The sequence below is a fragment of the Notolepis coatsorum genome, assembly GCF_963971535.1.
Source record: "Notolepis coatsorum genome assembly, chromosome: 7".
In the NCBI taxonomy this organism is placed as follows: domain Eukaryota; kingdom Metazoa; phylum Chordata; class Actinopteri; order Aulopiformes; family Paralepididae; genus Notolepis; species Notolepis coatsorum.
In genome coordinates this window covers 122,602,480-122,619,447 of record NC_140171.1, presented here as the reverse complement: position 1 = coordinate 122,619,447, position 16,968 = coordinate 122,602,480, and the positions used below count along the sequence as shown (strand labels likewise).

Here is a 16,968-nt window from a genome sequence, read left to right as displayed (position 1 = left end):
CTTGTGCAAGGTGACAGTTTCTGGGATTAAAATACAGTAGTTCAGAGTAGTAATAGTAATAGTAGTAGTGAGGAAGGATGGTGAGATGGAAGGGAGGATTGTCCATATTCCCACCCTGGGTGGGAAAAGAATGGAAAGGAATCTCAACCCGAGTATGACATAAGAGCAAAATGGCCACTTTGTGAATATGGTCAATAGTCCCTCTTAAAAAGGGATCCTTCAAACTAAAATCAGGTAACAGACTAACAGTGGCTCAGGCGGTAGAGTGGTTGTCTGGTAATCTGAAGGTTCAGGGTTCGATTTCGGCTCCTCCTGGCAGCGTGTCAAAGTGTCCTGAGCAAGACACTTCACCCCTAACTGCTCCCGATGAGCAGGTTGGCACCTTGCATGGTTGCCTCCACCTTCTGTGTGTGAATGTGTGAGTGAATGGGAGAATGTGAGGCACAAGTTGTAAAGCGCTGTATAAATGCAGTCCATTAACCATTTAAAATAATTGTATTCAGCCTCAAGTCAATCCATTTGGCTATTGCTATAGTGAAAGATGTATCAACAGTAATGTTATTATATATGTGATCCCGTATACAGTTTATTTCTTTTTTTACTGTATGTGTGTAGAAATCACAGATTACTGCTCTCCCTAGTGGTTAAAATCACTGTGTACAGTCTGTTGTCATAGACATGGGAGTCATCTCAACTAAGTTATGTCAGATGTTATGTCATCTGCTTTGTCCTACCTTGACTTTTGACTTGACGACCAAACACCTTGTAACGGTGTCTGGCTGTGTGAATGTCAACTTGACAAAACTAAAACAATAGCACCAGGATAGAAGTAGCCCACCAGACGTCACGTTGTATCTTCTGGGATTCTGTACATACCTGTTTATTAACAACAATATAAAAAAGGACTATTACCCTACAATGTACACAACTATATAAATAAAAGGGTGATCACAAACACTAACCACATCGTTACTAAAGAACTAATTATGACAACAAGTTGACGCTTGACGCTGCTGTCAGACGTCAGGTGAAGCAGGAAGTGAAATCACTGGCTCAGGTTAAATAAAACCAAACCTGTAGCTACATTAGGAACAAACAATGGAGCGCCACCCAGTGACCAGATTTGTGACCGTTACAACCTGCACTGGGAGGAGACGGTCGTGTGCAATGACTCTAAGACATCTCAGTGAAAATATCATTTTGAACTAGAGTACATGGTCGAGTCTGGCCTGGAGGGTCATAAGACTGTATTTGTACCAGTTTTGTAGTACTGGAGTCCAAGTCCTGGACTGATTTTCAGGACTCGTGACTCGACTTGGACTTGAGCACCGATGACTCAGACTTGGACTCGAGTATTGACTGCATTCGGACTCGGAAGGTGCAGACTCGGACTCGGACTTGTTAATCGATAAATACAGTTATTGTATTTATGTAATATGTAATAGGCCCTAATCATTTGGAATACGATATTGATGGCTAGTGCATTTGTTTGGCTATTGTGTCACAAAGTAAATAAACTCCCTTTGAAATGGTGACCGCTGTGTCAATTATGATTAATGTAGACCTTTTTTTATTTGTACGTCTGCTTTGACTGCCAGAGTGGAGTGGACTCAACCTTGATGACTTGGACTAGGGTAATAGGGACTGGACTTTGGCTATTTTTTTATTATTTTTTATCCACTTTTTCTCCCATTTTCTATTTTTCTCCCATCCCAATTTTCGTATCATCCAATTCAACCCTCCCCTGTCTTTGAACGCTGTTTCATGCCTCCCACAAGCCGGCTGCAATGTGGACTAAGTCATACATAGTAGGCTTGGGCGGTATCCTTTTTTTCACACCGGCAAACCTTTATGTTATAATACCCCGGTGCACGGTATTTGACGGTATGACTTTCATTTTCATCAGCGGGGGGGGGGGGGGGGGGGGGGGGGGGGGGGGTTTACGTGTTACCAAGTAAACAAATCATCGTCAGCTCTCATGGTAGTCCCGCACCGGTAGAAGCCCGCACCGTTTTAGCGTTAGCATCTAGCCTATAGCCATGGCAGACTATTTGATTCCTTAAGGGTTAGTAATTGCCTGGGTTTTGGTGATATGCTCCCGAAATGCTCCCGTTGTTTGGCTACTTCTATGTGCAGTGAAAACTACTCGAATGCTTTATAACCTAGTCATTGATTTAGTTCAGGGTAATCTAAGATTAGCCGCAGAGCTAACGCTACTTAACGTGAGCTAACGCTAGTTATTCAAGCTCAGTAGCTCACAGAGAGAGATAAACAGCTGACAGCGGATAGTACAGGACGGTACAAATACAATAAAAAGGCGGGTGGGGGCTGTTGTGTAAACCTTGTACTCTTTAGTTCACATATAATAAGAGACGGATTATTTGCTTGCTCCACAACAACACTTCTCTCGTCACAACGCTTTACGGTATTTTCACAGCACTGTCGCAACATTACCGTAAAACGTGAACACCGTTGTGACCCACTCGCTCCACTAGAGCGGTCTCGCCCTCTGCTGGCGCGTGTGTGCACTACACTCAGTGTGTGCACTACACTCAAAACTCCGTTTCACTGTTATAGAAACTGAAGCGCATCTGTGATTTTGACGGTGACGGACGGTATTGGTATTTCTAAATACCCCGGTATACATTAATACCGTCATACCGCCCAAGCCTAATACATAGCACAAGTCTTTCAGCGTCAGGGGTCTGGGCTTTGGAGGGGCCCCGCACCCGTCGCTTCCTGATTCTACTGCGCAGGCGCACCAACCAACCTGTAGGAGTCGCTGTCCACAACGCCCGATCCCCACCCATCAGTTTCCCTCCCCCTAATACTGCCAATGTGTATTAGTACGGACGACCAGCTAAACTGAAAGCAATGTGGAGCGCTGGGCTCGAACAGGGAGGCGTACCTGTTCGAGCCCAGTCTCCAGTATTTGTGGTGAGCGCCTTGCCCACTGCACCACGTAGCCGCCCCTACTCAGGCTCTTCTTTTATGACTCGGACACTGGGGACTTGAGACTCGAGATTTAGTGACTCGACTACAACACTGATTTATACCTAATGAAGATGCCGTGTTCTCCAGCGGACTTGATGTAGCCTCGTATGTGCTGGCCTGGTTTCAGCTGCTCTATGGACAACACCTCCGGGTCCTTCACTGCCTTGCCCTGCTCTGGGTTCAGCCTGCAAGGGAACACAAGTCAACCACTCAGTGACGACATGCAAATTGTGACCACGAGACGTTTTAAACGTGAGGCGAGGAACAGTAAAGACACGATTGTTAAATCGCACGTAAAAGCAAAGTGATCATACCTTGACGGGCGGAGAGACAACTGCCACTTGCTGTTTTCATTCCCCAAAATGAAACACCTAGGACGGAAGAAGAGACAAATATAAGTATCTTTCGATCTACCCTTCAAACTGCATCATACCTTTTAACTCTCCGAGTCCTATATATACCCATTTGTGTGGGTCTTGGGGAGGGTACGGGGGAGCAGGGGATCTTTAGGGGAGAATACAAGGTCAACCGTAGATGCCCCGTAGTGTTATACACATACCCTGAAGAAATCCTAGATCCTTTGAGATGCAGCTTAGCATTGTGCGTACATTTTTTATTCACATTTTGAAAAGGTTAGTGTATAAGGTCTTGGGACATTATTAATATCCAATAAAGGCATCATCTGACGCCCGCCCTTTTCGCCTCAGTGTAGTCCTTTGTAAAGCAGGAAGCTGGAGCATGTGAAGCAGTAGCTAATGCTTATGTACAGAGCTGGCTACGGGCTCATTTTACTCCATAGTAAAGCAACTTTTCAACTTTTCTATGAGTACGAGAAAACACAAGGATTCAATGTTCCTGATGACATCACCGGTGGCGATATTCAAACTCATCTACTCTTAATAACTGTCAAACTAAATTAATGTGTGCAAGATCATGTGCAAAATAAAACCAGCATTGTCTTTTTGGTGAAGTAACCAAACATCTTATTTTGGAGTTAGGTTGTCTTGGGTATCGAGCCTGGCCTGGCCTGGGGGATGAGGGTTCGCACTGACCTGGGTATCGAGCCTGGCCTGGGGGATGAGGGTTCGCACTGACCTGGGTATTGAGCCTGGCCTGGCCTGGGGGATGAGGGTTCGCACTGACCTGGGTATTGAGCCTGGCCTGGAGGATGAGGGTTCCCACTGACCTGGGTATTGAGCCTGGCCTGGCGTGGGGGATGAGGGTTCCCACTGACCTGGGTATTGAGCCTGCCCTGGAGGATGAGGGTTCGCACTGACCTGGGTATTGAGCCTGGCCTGGGGGATGAGGGTTCGCACTGACCTGGGTATTGAGCCTGGCCTGGGGGATGAGGGTTCCCACTGACCTGGGTATTGAGCCTGGCCTGGGGGATGAGGGTTCCCACTGACCTGGGTATTGAGCCTGGCCTGGCCTGGGGGATGAGGGTTCCCACTGACCTGGGTATTGAGCCTGGCCTGGCCTGGGGGATGAGGGTTCGCACTGACCTGGGTATTGAGCCTGGCCTGGGGGATGAGGGTTCGCACTGACCTGGGTATTGAGCCTGGCCTGGGGGATGAGGGTTCGCACTGACCTGGGTATTGAGCCTGGCCTGGCCTGGGGGATGAGGGTTCGCACTGACCTGGGTATTGAGCCTGGCCTGGCCTGGGGGATGAGGGTTCGCACTGACCTGGGTATTGAGCCTGGCCTGGGGGATGAGGGTTCGCACTGACCTGGGTATTGAGCCTGGCCTGGCCTGGGGGATGAGGGTTCGCACTGACCTGGGTATTGAGCCTGGCCTGGCCTGGGGGATGAGGGTTCGCACTGACCTGGGTATCGAGCCTGGCCTGGAGGATGAGGGTTCGCACTGACCTGGGTATTGAGCCTGGCCTGGCGGATGAGGGTTCGCACTGACCTGGGTATTGAGCCTGGCCTGGCCTGGGGGATGAGGGTTCCCACTGACCTGGGTATTGAGCCTGGCCTGGCCTGGGGGATGAGGGTTCCCACTGACCTGGGTATTGAGCCTGGCCTGGGGGATGAGGGTTCGCACTGACCTGGGTATTGAGCCTGGCCTGGGGGATGAGGGTTCGCACTGACCTGGGTATTGAGCCTGGCCTGGCCTGGAGGATGAGGGTTCGCACTGACCTGGGTATTGAGCCTGGCCTGGGGGATGAGGGTTCCCACTGACCTGGGTATTGAGCCTGGCCTGGAGGATGAGGGTTCGCACTGACCTGGGTATTGAGCCTGGCCTGGCCTGGAGGATGAGGGTTCGCACTGACCTGGGTATTGAGCCTGGCCTGGCCTGGGGGATGAGGGTTCCCACTGACCTGGGTATTGAGCCTGGCCTGGAGGATGAGGGTTCCCACTGACCTGGGTATTGAGCCTGGCCTGGGGGATGAGGGTTCCCACTGACCTGGGTATTGAGCCTGGCCTGGGGGATGAGGGTTCCCACTGACCTGGGTATTGAGCCTGGCCTGGGGGATGAGGGTTCGCACTGACCTGTGTATCGAGCCTGGCCTGGCCTGGGGGATGAGGGTTCCCACTGACCTGGGTATTGAGCCTGGCCTGGGGGATGAGGGTTCGCACTGACCTGGGTATTGAGCCTGGCCTGGGGGATGAGGGTTCCCACTGACCTGGGTATCGAGCCTGGCCTGGCCTGGGGGATGAGGGTTCGCACTGACCTGGGTATTGAGCCTGGCCTGGCCTGGGGGATGAGGGTTCCCACTGACCTGGGTATTGAGCCTGGCCTGGCCTGGGGGATGAGGGTTCGCACTGACCTGGGTATTGAGCCTGGCCTGGCCTGGGGGATGAGGGTTCCCACTGACCTGGGTATTGAGCCTGGCCTGGGGGATGAGGGTTCGCACTGACCTGACGACCTGCTCCTTGCTGTAGGCCTCCAGGGGGTTTGGCCGGTAGGAGTCAGCCAGGTCCACAACGGCAGCGGTTCCAGTGGCACCGAAGGGCAGCTTGACCTGCACGCCCGCGTGTGGGTGAACCCCAGTCACCATCCCCAGAACAGTACTGCCCACCGCCAGCGTATGGACACCTGGAGAATAGAACAGAACCACAACGACATCTCATCATTCTTCTGTATTTAAGAAAAGTTACATAGAGAAAGCATACGATTAGAAACACAATGTTCAACATTCTTCAATATTCACTTTTGTGCCAACAAAAACTATATTAACACTTTGAGTGGCAGCAACGCGTTTTGTCGTTAGTTCATGCCGCCCTTTGAGTGCCGGCAACGCTATATAGCGTTTGTTTGTCGTATTTTTTTAAATTTATTGGCGATTTGAATTCATATTTCATCAGTCGAGCCTCACGCTAGTGTTGCAGAGTCTCTCTGAGCTCAATTGGGAAGATACCACCCCCTATCGTCTCTCCCTGTGGTACTGCACCCCATTAGTTTAGACTGATGATGGGGGGGGGGGGGGGGGGGCAGTTTCCTCATTTTACTTTTCCGTCAAGCCAACTGAAGAATCCATTGTGATCGCCGACCATCAGAACAGCATGGATTATGTATTTACAGCACCCAACGCTGAATCAATAAACGCGATCGATATTTGGAATGGCGATCAGGAATTGGAATAATCTTTTTGGATAACATCTGATCTGAGGTAAGGAATCTATTTGACCAGTATTGGGATAATCAGAGCTTTTTTCACAGAGATATCAGCGTGTCCCATATGTGTGTGTGTGTGTGCGATCAGGAAATGAGAGAATCGATATTTCAGCCCGCTTCTATACCGTGCATAAGTACACATATACTATCGATAATCTAGCGTTTATTTGAAAAATATTCATAAATAGGCCGAAAAATGACAGTTTTTGTGTATGCCAGAATATTCCAGTAAATGCAGATTATCACGGAATCTTTATATTTTCCTTGAAAACGAGGGCTTTTCAAAATGCTATAAAACGGAAATGAAGAGATTAAAAAACTATCCGTTTCGACAATGTTGACTGCAAACAAGTCATTGATAAACGACGGGCAGATTAGACACATAGCCATAATTTAAGACAGAGATTATGCGTTCACAACGCTATCATTGAAGTCTATTTATCTCTATCTAGGTCGTCCTCGGACGGGCCCTCCATCGGTGCTTCCAGTCATCTCGATCCTCCATGCATCTGGCTAGCTCGCCGGTGCATTCTGTTCCCGCATCTCTCCTGAGTACGTCCACGTAGGTTAATGTGGGACGTCCTCGTGATCGATGCCCGTGTGTTCCCACAGCACAAGTTTGCTGGTTGGCAGCTCATTGAAGTGGGTGCCGGCATTTAACCACGTTTTACCATGTTAATGGCCGGCACTGAAAGTGTTAAATGATGTACAAAGATACAAGATACAATTTATAGATGCTGGCTAGCAGCACTAAAAAACAGAATGACCATAGCAACCAAGAAGCTAAATGGTGGGCCAGAACTATGCAAAGACAAAATGATGCAAGTGATTATTGAAGTCAAAGTCCTTCCTTACCAGTGAGAGAGAGGATGAAGCGCTGGGGTTTAGAGGTGTTCACTTCCACCACTTTGGCACGGACTGCCTGGCCCAGTTTATACAGCTTCTCTGGGTGAGTCGCCTCCTGAAACAGGTTCAACATGATGACTGATGTTTTAACCCTTTCACCACGGCAATACCCATTCACTACCACACTACATAAGGTTAACCTTTCACTACCACACTACAGAAGGTTAACCCTTTCACAACTACACTACAGAAGGTTAACCCTTTCACTACAACACTAACCGTCTGTAGTGTGGTAGTGAAAGGTTAACCTTCTGTAGTGTGGTAGTGAAAGGTTAACCTTCTGTAGTGTGGTAGTGAAAGGTTAACCTTCTGTAGTGTGGTAGTGAATGGGTTAAGTTGTAGACACCGGGCTACACAGTTTCAGGGATTACCTAGTGTTTCACATTTTTATCTTTACTTACCTTAACCCTTTGGGTGCCGTTAACGTAGAACTACGTTTCTGTCGCCCGACGGTTGAGTGCCGGAAACGTAGATCTACGTTTTTCTCACAGTATTTATTTTATTCGATATTGCCATTCATAATTCAGCGGGGCACCTTGTGCATGCTGTACTGAATGTGTCTGAGCTGGCAGACGGTCTTATACCGCCATCTAACGCTTCTTTCGGCCGCTATTGCACTCCATTAGAAACGGTGTAGTTTCTTTTCTCTACAGAGCTGCGGCGTGGGGGCGGGTCCTAAACACTCCGGCAAAACACGCGCTTGTAGGGATGGCTTGGACAACTGACCCCGCCCGCCCGTTCATGTGCAATGCCCAATAACGTCGGAGACAGGATTGCTGTGGATAACTGGAATGGCGATCAGACAATTGGATTATTTTGTTTGCATTACATCAGAGACCAGGTAAGGACTCTATATATCCAATCTTGCGTTGATCTGATATTTCTTTCTCCCGCGATTGAAGCTATCCGTGTGTGGCTGTTCACCGTTGGGTGCAGGAGGGTGGGGGGGGGAGCGCCGCGCTCCAGGGCCCATTTCATGTATGCACGAGGAGACATAATAATGATAATCTAGCGTTGATTTCAGGAAGATTCGATAATCGGGCGAAAAATGACAACGTGATAAGTGGATTCCACTAAAACGCAATTTTCGCGTCTTTTTCCTGGAATTACTCAGAAGCACCCAAACTATATTCATATTCAAAACGGTATAAAACGGAAATGTACGGATGAAAAAATTATCTGTTTTTTGCACGTTGACTGGAAGCAACTCCCTTACAAACAACGGTGTTATTAGACCCATATCTATAATATAAAATATAGGCTTAGCTTTACAAACAAGGTGGGAGTTTACATGGGGTTAATGGGCGGCAAGGCCAGATGCACTTCCTGGAAGGGGCGTGGCACTCAATGTGTTAAAAAGGGACACTTCACCAAAAAACAATGCTGATTTACTTTGCAGATAAAACACGCATCCAAAAACTCCCTAGTGATGTCATCGGGGACATTGAGTCCTTGTGTTAATTACAGCTCTGTGAAATGATGTAGATAGCAATACCTTGTCTCATAGGGACTGCTACCTGATCATAGAGAGGTGTGGTGGTTACGTCATTGTTGTTTCCGGCAGGTCCACCTCGCTTGAAATTGCAATGTATTTCCAATGGACACATTTCTAAATTGTCTCGTTTAAAACAAATAAAGCATGAACATTGGCATGGTGTACCTTTCTGTGTGTATTCATCCATAATCTATAGCTCAGTCAACATGAAACAATTCACGATTAATCGTAAAATAATTACGTATAATTTTATTTCAACCAAAAATGCTTAAAGGGGAACCATTTGACTATTTCTTTCACTATTTGGGCACTTTTACACAATTCCTGAGTCTATGGAACACCTCTGTAAGGTTATTTTCAAAAAAAAAATCATTGTTTTGTATTTCTAATCAAGTACTCAAAAACAGCATTTTTCGACCTCAAAATCTTAACTAAGCCGTTTTGAGGCTGGGCTCCAACCACTGTGTGGCCTGGTGGCGTGTAGCTTATTCCCAGCGGAAGAGTGCGTCGCGTGCTTCCGCGTTTTCTCTGATTGGCCATGTGACCGCGGCAGTGCGAGAGAGCTGCAGCGCGGAAATAGGCTGTCTATTGCCTCGCGCTGCAGCGCGGAAATAGGCTGTCTATTGCCATTCTCTAAGACAAACTCTAACCTTAACGAGCTCCTTAACAGCGCCTAAACTTAACCCTTCTAACCTTAACCAACTCCGAAACAATGCCTAACCTTAACCATGCCTAACCTTAACCAACTCCGAAAGAATATTGCCATTCTCTAAGACAAACTCTAACCTTAACCAGCTCCTTAACAGCGCCTAAACTTAACCCTTCTAACTAGGGATGCTCGATATTGGCTTTTTTACCGATACCGATATTCCGATATTGTCCAACTCTTAATTTCCGATACCGATATCAACCGATATCAACCGATACCGATATATGCAGGGTTTCCCCGTCCAAAAAACTGAATAATTTCAGGTAACTAATAATTTCACTGGATATATATATATATAACAAATATTGTTATCGTTTAAAAAAAAATTTAAACCGATACCGATATTTTCCGATATCACATTTTACTGCCGATATCGGCCGATAATATCGGTCGGCCGATAATATCGGACATCCCTACTTCTAACCTTAACCAACTCCGAAACAATGCCTAACCTTAACCATAACCAACTCCGAAACAATGATTAAAGTTAACATGCCTAAACTTATCCGGCGAAAGAATGCACGTTAAAAAAAAAAAAAAAAAAAAGATTGAAGGGAATCGAACTAGTCACCAACGGACCGCAGGATCCACAGGACGGCAGCGCTGCCAGTTGAGCTAGGCGTCGAATGAAAAACATCAGGGATTACAGCTACATAATGCCACAAGCTCTGCCGCTCCGCTCTGCGGCTTCTGCGGGGCGTGTCGCAGCCAATCAGGGAAAACGCGGAAGCACTCGGCAGCACTCTTCCGCTGTTAATAAGCTATAGGCGGCCTGGTGGCAACTGCCACACCAACTGCCACATTATTATGCAGCTGAGAAACCTCTGACATCACAGATATGCAAATGTTCAGACGACTCAGTTCAGTGAGGGTGAATATTGTGAGGAGAATTGGAATGCGCTAATATGAGAATTAGAGACATAGATCCTATTAATATAAGTCCACATAGCTAGGAAACAATGCTAAACACTGAAAAAGGCCATTTATAAGATAGTTCCCCTTTAAAGGTCCCATGCATTATAAATGTCATTTTTCAGTCTCTAGCATTGTATTATAGTAATAGGAGTTCGTATCAATGTGTTTTAGGGTCTAAATACCATATTGGCGGATTGCTCCGTTTCAGCCCAGCCCCTCTGTTCCTCTAGTAAATCGGGTCATTTTGATTTGAAGTCCAGAGTCACGTCACTGGGCGCTGTGGATAGCGCACAGTGATGCGATTGGCTCTGTGGTTGGAGCTAATGCCCGCCCCCATTCTAGAGAAAGGAAGAGAGAGCCGAGAGGGAGAGAAAGGAAGAGAGAGGGAGGGAGAGAGAGGGGGCACTTGGGGGGGGGGGGTACCTGCCGGCCGCGCGCCACACGGGAGATTGAAAGAAAGAAAAGAAAAAAGTTGCCCCGTCTCATCAGCGAGAGCCGAGTGGGAGAGAAAGGAGAGAAAGGAAGAGAGAGGGAGGGAGGGAGAGAGAGGGGGCACTTGGGGGGGGGGGTACCTGCCGGCCGCGCGCCACACGGGAGATTGAAAGAAAGAAAAGAAAAAAGTTGCCCCGTCTCATCAGCGAGAGCCGAGTGGGAGAGAAAGGAGAGAAAGGGAGAGGGAGGGAGGGAGAGAGAGGGGGCACTTGGGGGGGGGGTACTTGCCGGCCGCGCGCCACACGGGAGATTGAAAGAAAGAAAAGAAAAAAGTTGCCCCGTCTCATCAGCGAGAGCCGAGTGGGAGAGAAAGGAGAGAAAGGAAGAGAGAAGGAGGGAGGGAGAGAGAGGGGGCACTTGGGGGGGGGGGGGTACCTGCCGGCCGCGCGCCACACGGGAGATTGAAAGAAAGAAAAAAGCTGCCCCGTCTCATCAGCGAGTGGAGCTGCGGGGCCGTGCGCTTTGGAGGGAGAGAAAGGAAGAGAGAGCCTCTCTCTCTCTCTCTCATGGTATAAATGATTATTTGTGTAAATAAGGTTATACGCCGACCATTAAGAAAATACATGTTAGTTTAGGAATAAGGGGCAGGTAACTATATGATTTATTCTTCTTCCTGCTCCTTTTGTCCATGGAATTACTATTTATGATTTTTTAATGAAGAAACTATGATTGTATTATTCCATGTGGCAAATAAAAACTCTGAACTGAACTCTCTCTCTCTTCCCCCCCTCCCTCCCTCCCTCTACCAGTGCAGACTGTGGTCTGACTGTCACTCAAAGTGCTTATGGGCGGAGCCAGGCCATAACAGCCTGATTTCTTGAGGCTGAAAAATGATGGTTTCGAGTACTTGATTAGAAATATAAAACAATGAATTTTTTTGAAAAAAACCTTACAAATGTCTTCAATAGACTAACAGGAATTGTGTAAAGTTGCCCAAATAGTGCTAGGAATAGCAGTGCATAACCCCTTTAAACAATAATGTTAGTGATGGAAGGGAACAAATTTTGTGCAAAACTGGAAAGCTTGCCAATGTTTATGAGGCAGAATTATTAGAATAGCCGATAATAATTTTCCCAATGATAAATCCCTATATGGGTGGACCGTGCGGGAAACTAAAGTGACGTCAGACTACACCTCCCTATTTGAGCTGTAATTAACACAACACAAGGATTCAATGTCCCCGATGACATCACTGGTGGCCATATTCAAACTCATTTACTCTCAATAACTTGTCAAACTAAATGAACCTGTGCAAAACTGTTGCGAGTTTTTGGACGTGTGTGAGATTATGTGCAAAATTTTAATCAGCATTGTGCCCCTTTAAGATGTCCCAATGACAGAGGAGAGCCTTTTATTTTGGGGGTTCAAAGTAATAAGCGTAAATAAATAAATGTGCATGAATGTGTCTGGACTTACTTTAGGGTCCTTGATCATGGCCAGCAGCTCAACAGTTCCTGTGACGAGGGGGTCGATGGTGAGCTCCAAACTCTTCTTCTCTGGGTTGTACTGAGGACAGAGGCACGGTGATAAACAAGTAGGTGTGGATTAGGGTCTAATGGCTGCGTTCCAAATGGTATAAACTCCTCCACTTTAATTATCTTCCCCTCCCTCTGCCTTGATCTCTCTCAAGGGAAAGTTGCAAAAGGATGTGGGAAAAAAAGAAACCACACATGCATGTGCAAGCCATTAAATACATCTCCTCCATCTTTACCTTTGATACAAGCCATTAAATACATCTCTTCCCTCTTACTTTTGATACAAGCCATTAAATACATCTCTTCCCTCTTACTTTTGATACAAGCCATTAAATACATTTCCTCCATCTTACTTTTGACACAAGCCATTAAATACATCTCCTCCATCTTACCTTTGATACAAGCCATTGAATACATCTCCTCCATCTTACCTTTGATACAAGCCATTGAATACATCTCCTCCATCTTACCTTTGATACAAGCCATTAAATACATCTCCTCCATCTTACCTTTGATACAAAGCATGTGATTTCTTCCCCGACTGTGTAGCTCTTCAGCTTCTCGTTTGGTTTAACTGGTGTGAGTTCTACGCTCTCATCCAGCTTACTGTGAGGAGAGATGAGGGAACTTGTTCAAAAGAGAATAATACTAATAATAATAAATAACACAAGGCCACGTGTAAGAAGGATTACCTGGGTATGAGCGTCAGCTCAGGAATGCTGTATATGAATCTGGGATGTGAGAAAGGTAGGAACCTGAAAGAACACGAACAAGAGTCCAAAGGAAGAGATTGTTTTAAGTTTTACCCAATTTAACACATACATAAATTAAGTCAACAAACGTTGACTTAAACTAAACAAAAGTCATGCCACCCTTATATGATGAAAGCATGTTATTAAGACCAAACGAACAAGCAGGAAACTAGAACAGGAAAATAACTCAAATAAACAGGATTTCCTTCTAAACAGGAGATGGAAAGTCTTGTCATCATGGTTACCATGGATCTAGAATTAGATGGGCTGTAGTAAACATGAAGGGGTGTTATGGTTTTGCGTTTGGAAAACTATTAGACAATTCTAATCCTGGTGACTTTTTGCAGGTGAAGAAATTCAAGCTGTTGTTGTAAAGAACCCTGCTGCCATCTAGTGGCTCTTATTTTAACTTAAGTGTGCACTCAAACAGCAGGTGCCTGATGTCACTGGTTGTTCCACCCATATAGGGATTCATCATTGGGAAAATGGATCATGGGCTATTGTAACAATTCTGCCGCATGGAAATTGGAAAGCTTTCCATTTTTGCACAAAATGAGTTCCCTTCTATCACTAACATAATTGTTTAAGCATTTTTGGTTGAAATACAATTTGGCAATTTTTCTTTATGATTAATTGCGAATATTTTCATGTTGAACTATAGATTGTGGATGAATACGCACAGAAAGGTACACCATGCAAATGTTAATGCTTTATTTGTTTTAAACGAGACGATTTAGAAATGGGCAATGGGGAAATACATTGCGTTGGACAGAGGGTGGAACACAAAAAACGGCAATGATGTAACCACTACACCTCCCTATATAGCAATTTGATTTTAACTCTTTAATTGCCAGACCGAGATATATTGGGTTAACTCGCCATGCGTTGGACGCCAGACCCGAGATATCTCGGGTTTTGGTAGTTTTTTCTTTTATTCGATATTTTAATTCATTATTCATCCACTGACCTTGGTGTTGGCATAGGAAAGGATTTTGAGATCACCAAAATGCAATACCAGCCGCATCCTGCCAGATGGCAGTGTCGCCCACCCTTTGAAACCTTATATCTAACTGTGTTAGACTCAAATGTCTCCGGGCGTTATATTTAGACGGAGCCGAGTAAGTCGCTTCATCAGACCACTTCGAAACGCATCTGGCACACTCATCCATAAGTTGTGCCAAATTATGTCTGGGACCAGATGGACACCAATGATGAAACATAATACCTATTATATACATTTTATTTGGAAATAGTAGCGTGTCCAGGCAAGAAACGCCAACACTTATAGTAGAATTCACGTTGCGCCTTGTAACTCGCTTCCCAGGAATTATCCTGGATCACTCTGAAATTATACTTATATTCACCACGGGATAACGTGCGAATGTATGCATGAAAAAAGTCTCTTTTGTGCATCTTGGACGGAAGAAAGTCACTGTCAAATTACCATAGTATTGTCCCCATAGCTATAATATAGAATATAGATATAGCTCTCCAAACATAGTGACGCACAGTGAAAATATGTAATGGAAACCTGTAGGGCTGACCTTCGAATTGTTTTTTGGAATTCGAAGCTTCAGGGCCGAGATTCAATTTTAATTCGAAGCTTCGAGAAAAAAAAGAAAAAAAATTATAAATATATATATATATTTTTTTATGTTGTGGGGCTTGTACAGCACTTTGTTCAACTTTGTCAGTGCTGTAAAGTTTAAACCTTTTTAAATCTTAGACAAACAAAACACTTTGCTTTCATGAAATATTGTAAGCCGTCATTTGAGGCTTTATAAAAGCAGCACAATGAACACAAATCTGTCAGTGCCGAGTCCGACATCATCTTAAATAACAAACAGCATTGCTTGTTGTAGTTAACAAAGAGAGGCAGAGTTGATTTAGCAAAAAAGAAAAAAAAAAATTTAATAATTGAATTTTATTTTCATATTCGAATCCCATGCCCATCGAACGAAGCTTCGAAGTATTTAAGACAGCCCTAGAAACCTGGCACATTAGCTACAAGGCCAAGACTAATAGCTGGCGCTGAATGAGTTAAGGTCACGATTAGATTATGGCTCATTTGGATTGATTTCCGTGACTTTTTTTTCCTGGCATTTCTGAATTTAACTGACCCAGTGTCAACAGAGAGAGGAATGTATGTTGGTGAATGGTACATTTTATAATCATGCATGCTTTCTCCATACAGGAAATGCGTATGATCACGAAGTCCATATTTGGGCAAAAGCAAAGAGGCCTACTATGGAAATAAACAAGGGTATTCACCTGTGGCTAGCGGCCTGCCGCCCTCCGATGACCCTGGCAGTGACCTCGGTGCCCACTTTGATGGCGACCGTGGGAAAGGTGCCCAGGATCACGCCCTCCGCCACCTCCGAAACGTGCACGCTCCCCACGACCCCGTCCTCCAGCGCGATCATCACGCGCGTGGGTCTGATCGTCTGCACCTTGCCCTTGACGATCTCTCCGTAGCAATGACCTTTCTCCGCGACCTGGCCCTCCGATACGGTACGTTGGCGTTTCGGCGCACTGACATCCCAGGACACCAGGGGGAGCCCCTCCAGTTCCTGGCAGCTGGGATCCGTGACGGTGACACTCAGGTATTTCCCGGGGTTCATCCTCTGCGACTCGAAGCGGATCATCTCGTTCAGGTGGTTGGTGGTCTGGATCACGGTCAGATGGCCCGTGTCGTCCAACGAGATGACGGCGAAGTCTCTGTCCACGTGCTGCACCGTCGCGGGGTATTTTAACCCTTCTTTCAACTGCGAAGGTGCAGAAGGACAACGATCAGGCCCAACAGAGAGGAAGTAATGACACGCATTCTTTTGAGGTCAAGTGATTAAGTAGGGCCCGGGGCGATATGGACAGAATATCATATCATAACATGTGTCTTAGTTTTGACGGTATAACGGTATAGTTTTCCAGTACAAATTACAATGTGATATGACATATTGACAGTTGTAATACAAATGTCATGGTGCTATTTCACGCAAAATGGTCTATTTTCTTTTACTTAAAAAATAAAATAAAAATATTAACACATTGGGTGCCATGCAGTATGCCCATCTTTACCACTCTCTGCCAGTGCTGTAACCCTATGGAGTGGCTCACCTTCTTTGCAGGGCTATAACTTTTTAAATATTATAGCTATATCGACATTACTATGGCCCATTCAACATCGGGTATCTATCGTTCCGGATGTGGGAACGTTATATTTTTCCATTCATACATTGTCGTGTTAGTACCGTCGAGAATATAAGTATATTTTTAGACTGTATAGCAGTAATTCCTAGAACGCGAGTTATAGGCCCCGATGCGTATTATACATTATCGATTGCCGTTTCGTCCCTATACAAGCTATATTAAAAATTTCAAATGCATATGATCGCTATACATTATGCTCCATCATGCGTGAAGGAAAGGGGGGGGGGGGTCGTTTATGATTCCTTGATTGTCACTAACGGCTTTCTTTAGTAAGACACCATACGTTGATCGGACAGATTGCAATGAAATAAATGGACAATCGAGCTGGAAATAACGTTAGATTCCTCTTACCTGTGGCCGATGCGTCTGGAGAAAAAAAATTCCAATTATTTGACGTCGATCTG

The 16,968-nt window shown here is 45.8% G+C and overlaps 1 protein-coding gene across 3 annotated transcripts in view; it reads right to left on the bottom strand.

Moving 5' to 3' along the window:
- pdcd11 (programmed cell death 11) overlaps positions 1 to 16,968 on the bottom strand; it is a 71,147-nt gene that overhangs the window by 12,387 nt on the left and 41,792 nt on the right. For all 3 annotated transcript variants that reach the window (XR_014619939.1, XM_084319087.1, XM_084319088.1), the window contains exons 20-27: positions 15,629 to 16,122; positions 13,298 to 13,360; positions 13,115 to 13,211; positions 12,547 to 12,636; positions 7,469 to 7,574; positions 5,857 to 6,034; positions 3,309 to 3,365; positions 3,057 to 3,179 (exon numbers count right to left, since the gene is read on the bottom strand). Coding sequence is in view for 2 of the 3 variants with exons in the window: in XM_084319087.1 (XP_084175213.1) it covers positions 3,057 to 3,179; positions 3,309 to 3,365; positions 5,857 to 6,034; positions 7,469 to 7,574; positions 12,547 to 12,636; positions 13,115 to 13,211; positions 13,298 to 13,360; positions 15,629 to 16,122 (1,208 nt within the window). In the remaining variant the exon portion in view is untranslated. The remainder of the gene's footprint in view (positions 1 to 3,056; positions 3,180 to 3,308; positions 3,366 to 5,856; positions 6,035 to 7,468; positions 7,575 to 12,546; positions 12,637 to 13,114; positions 13,212 to 13,297; positions 13,361 to 15,628; positions 16,123 to 16,968) is intronic.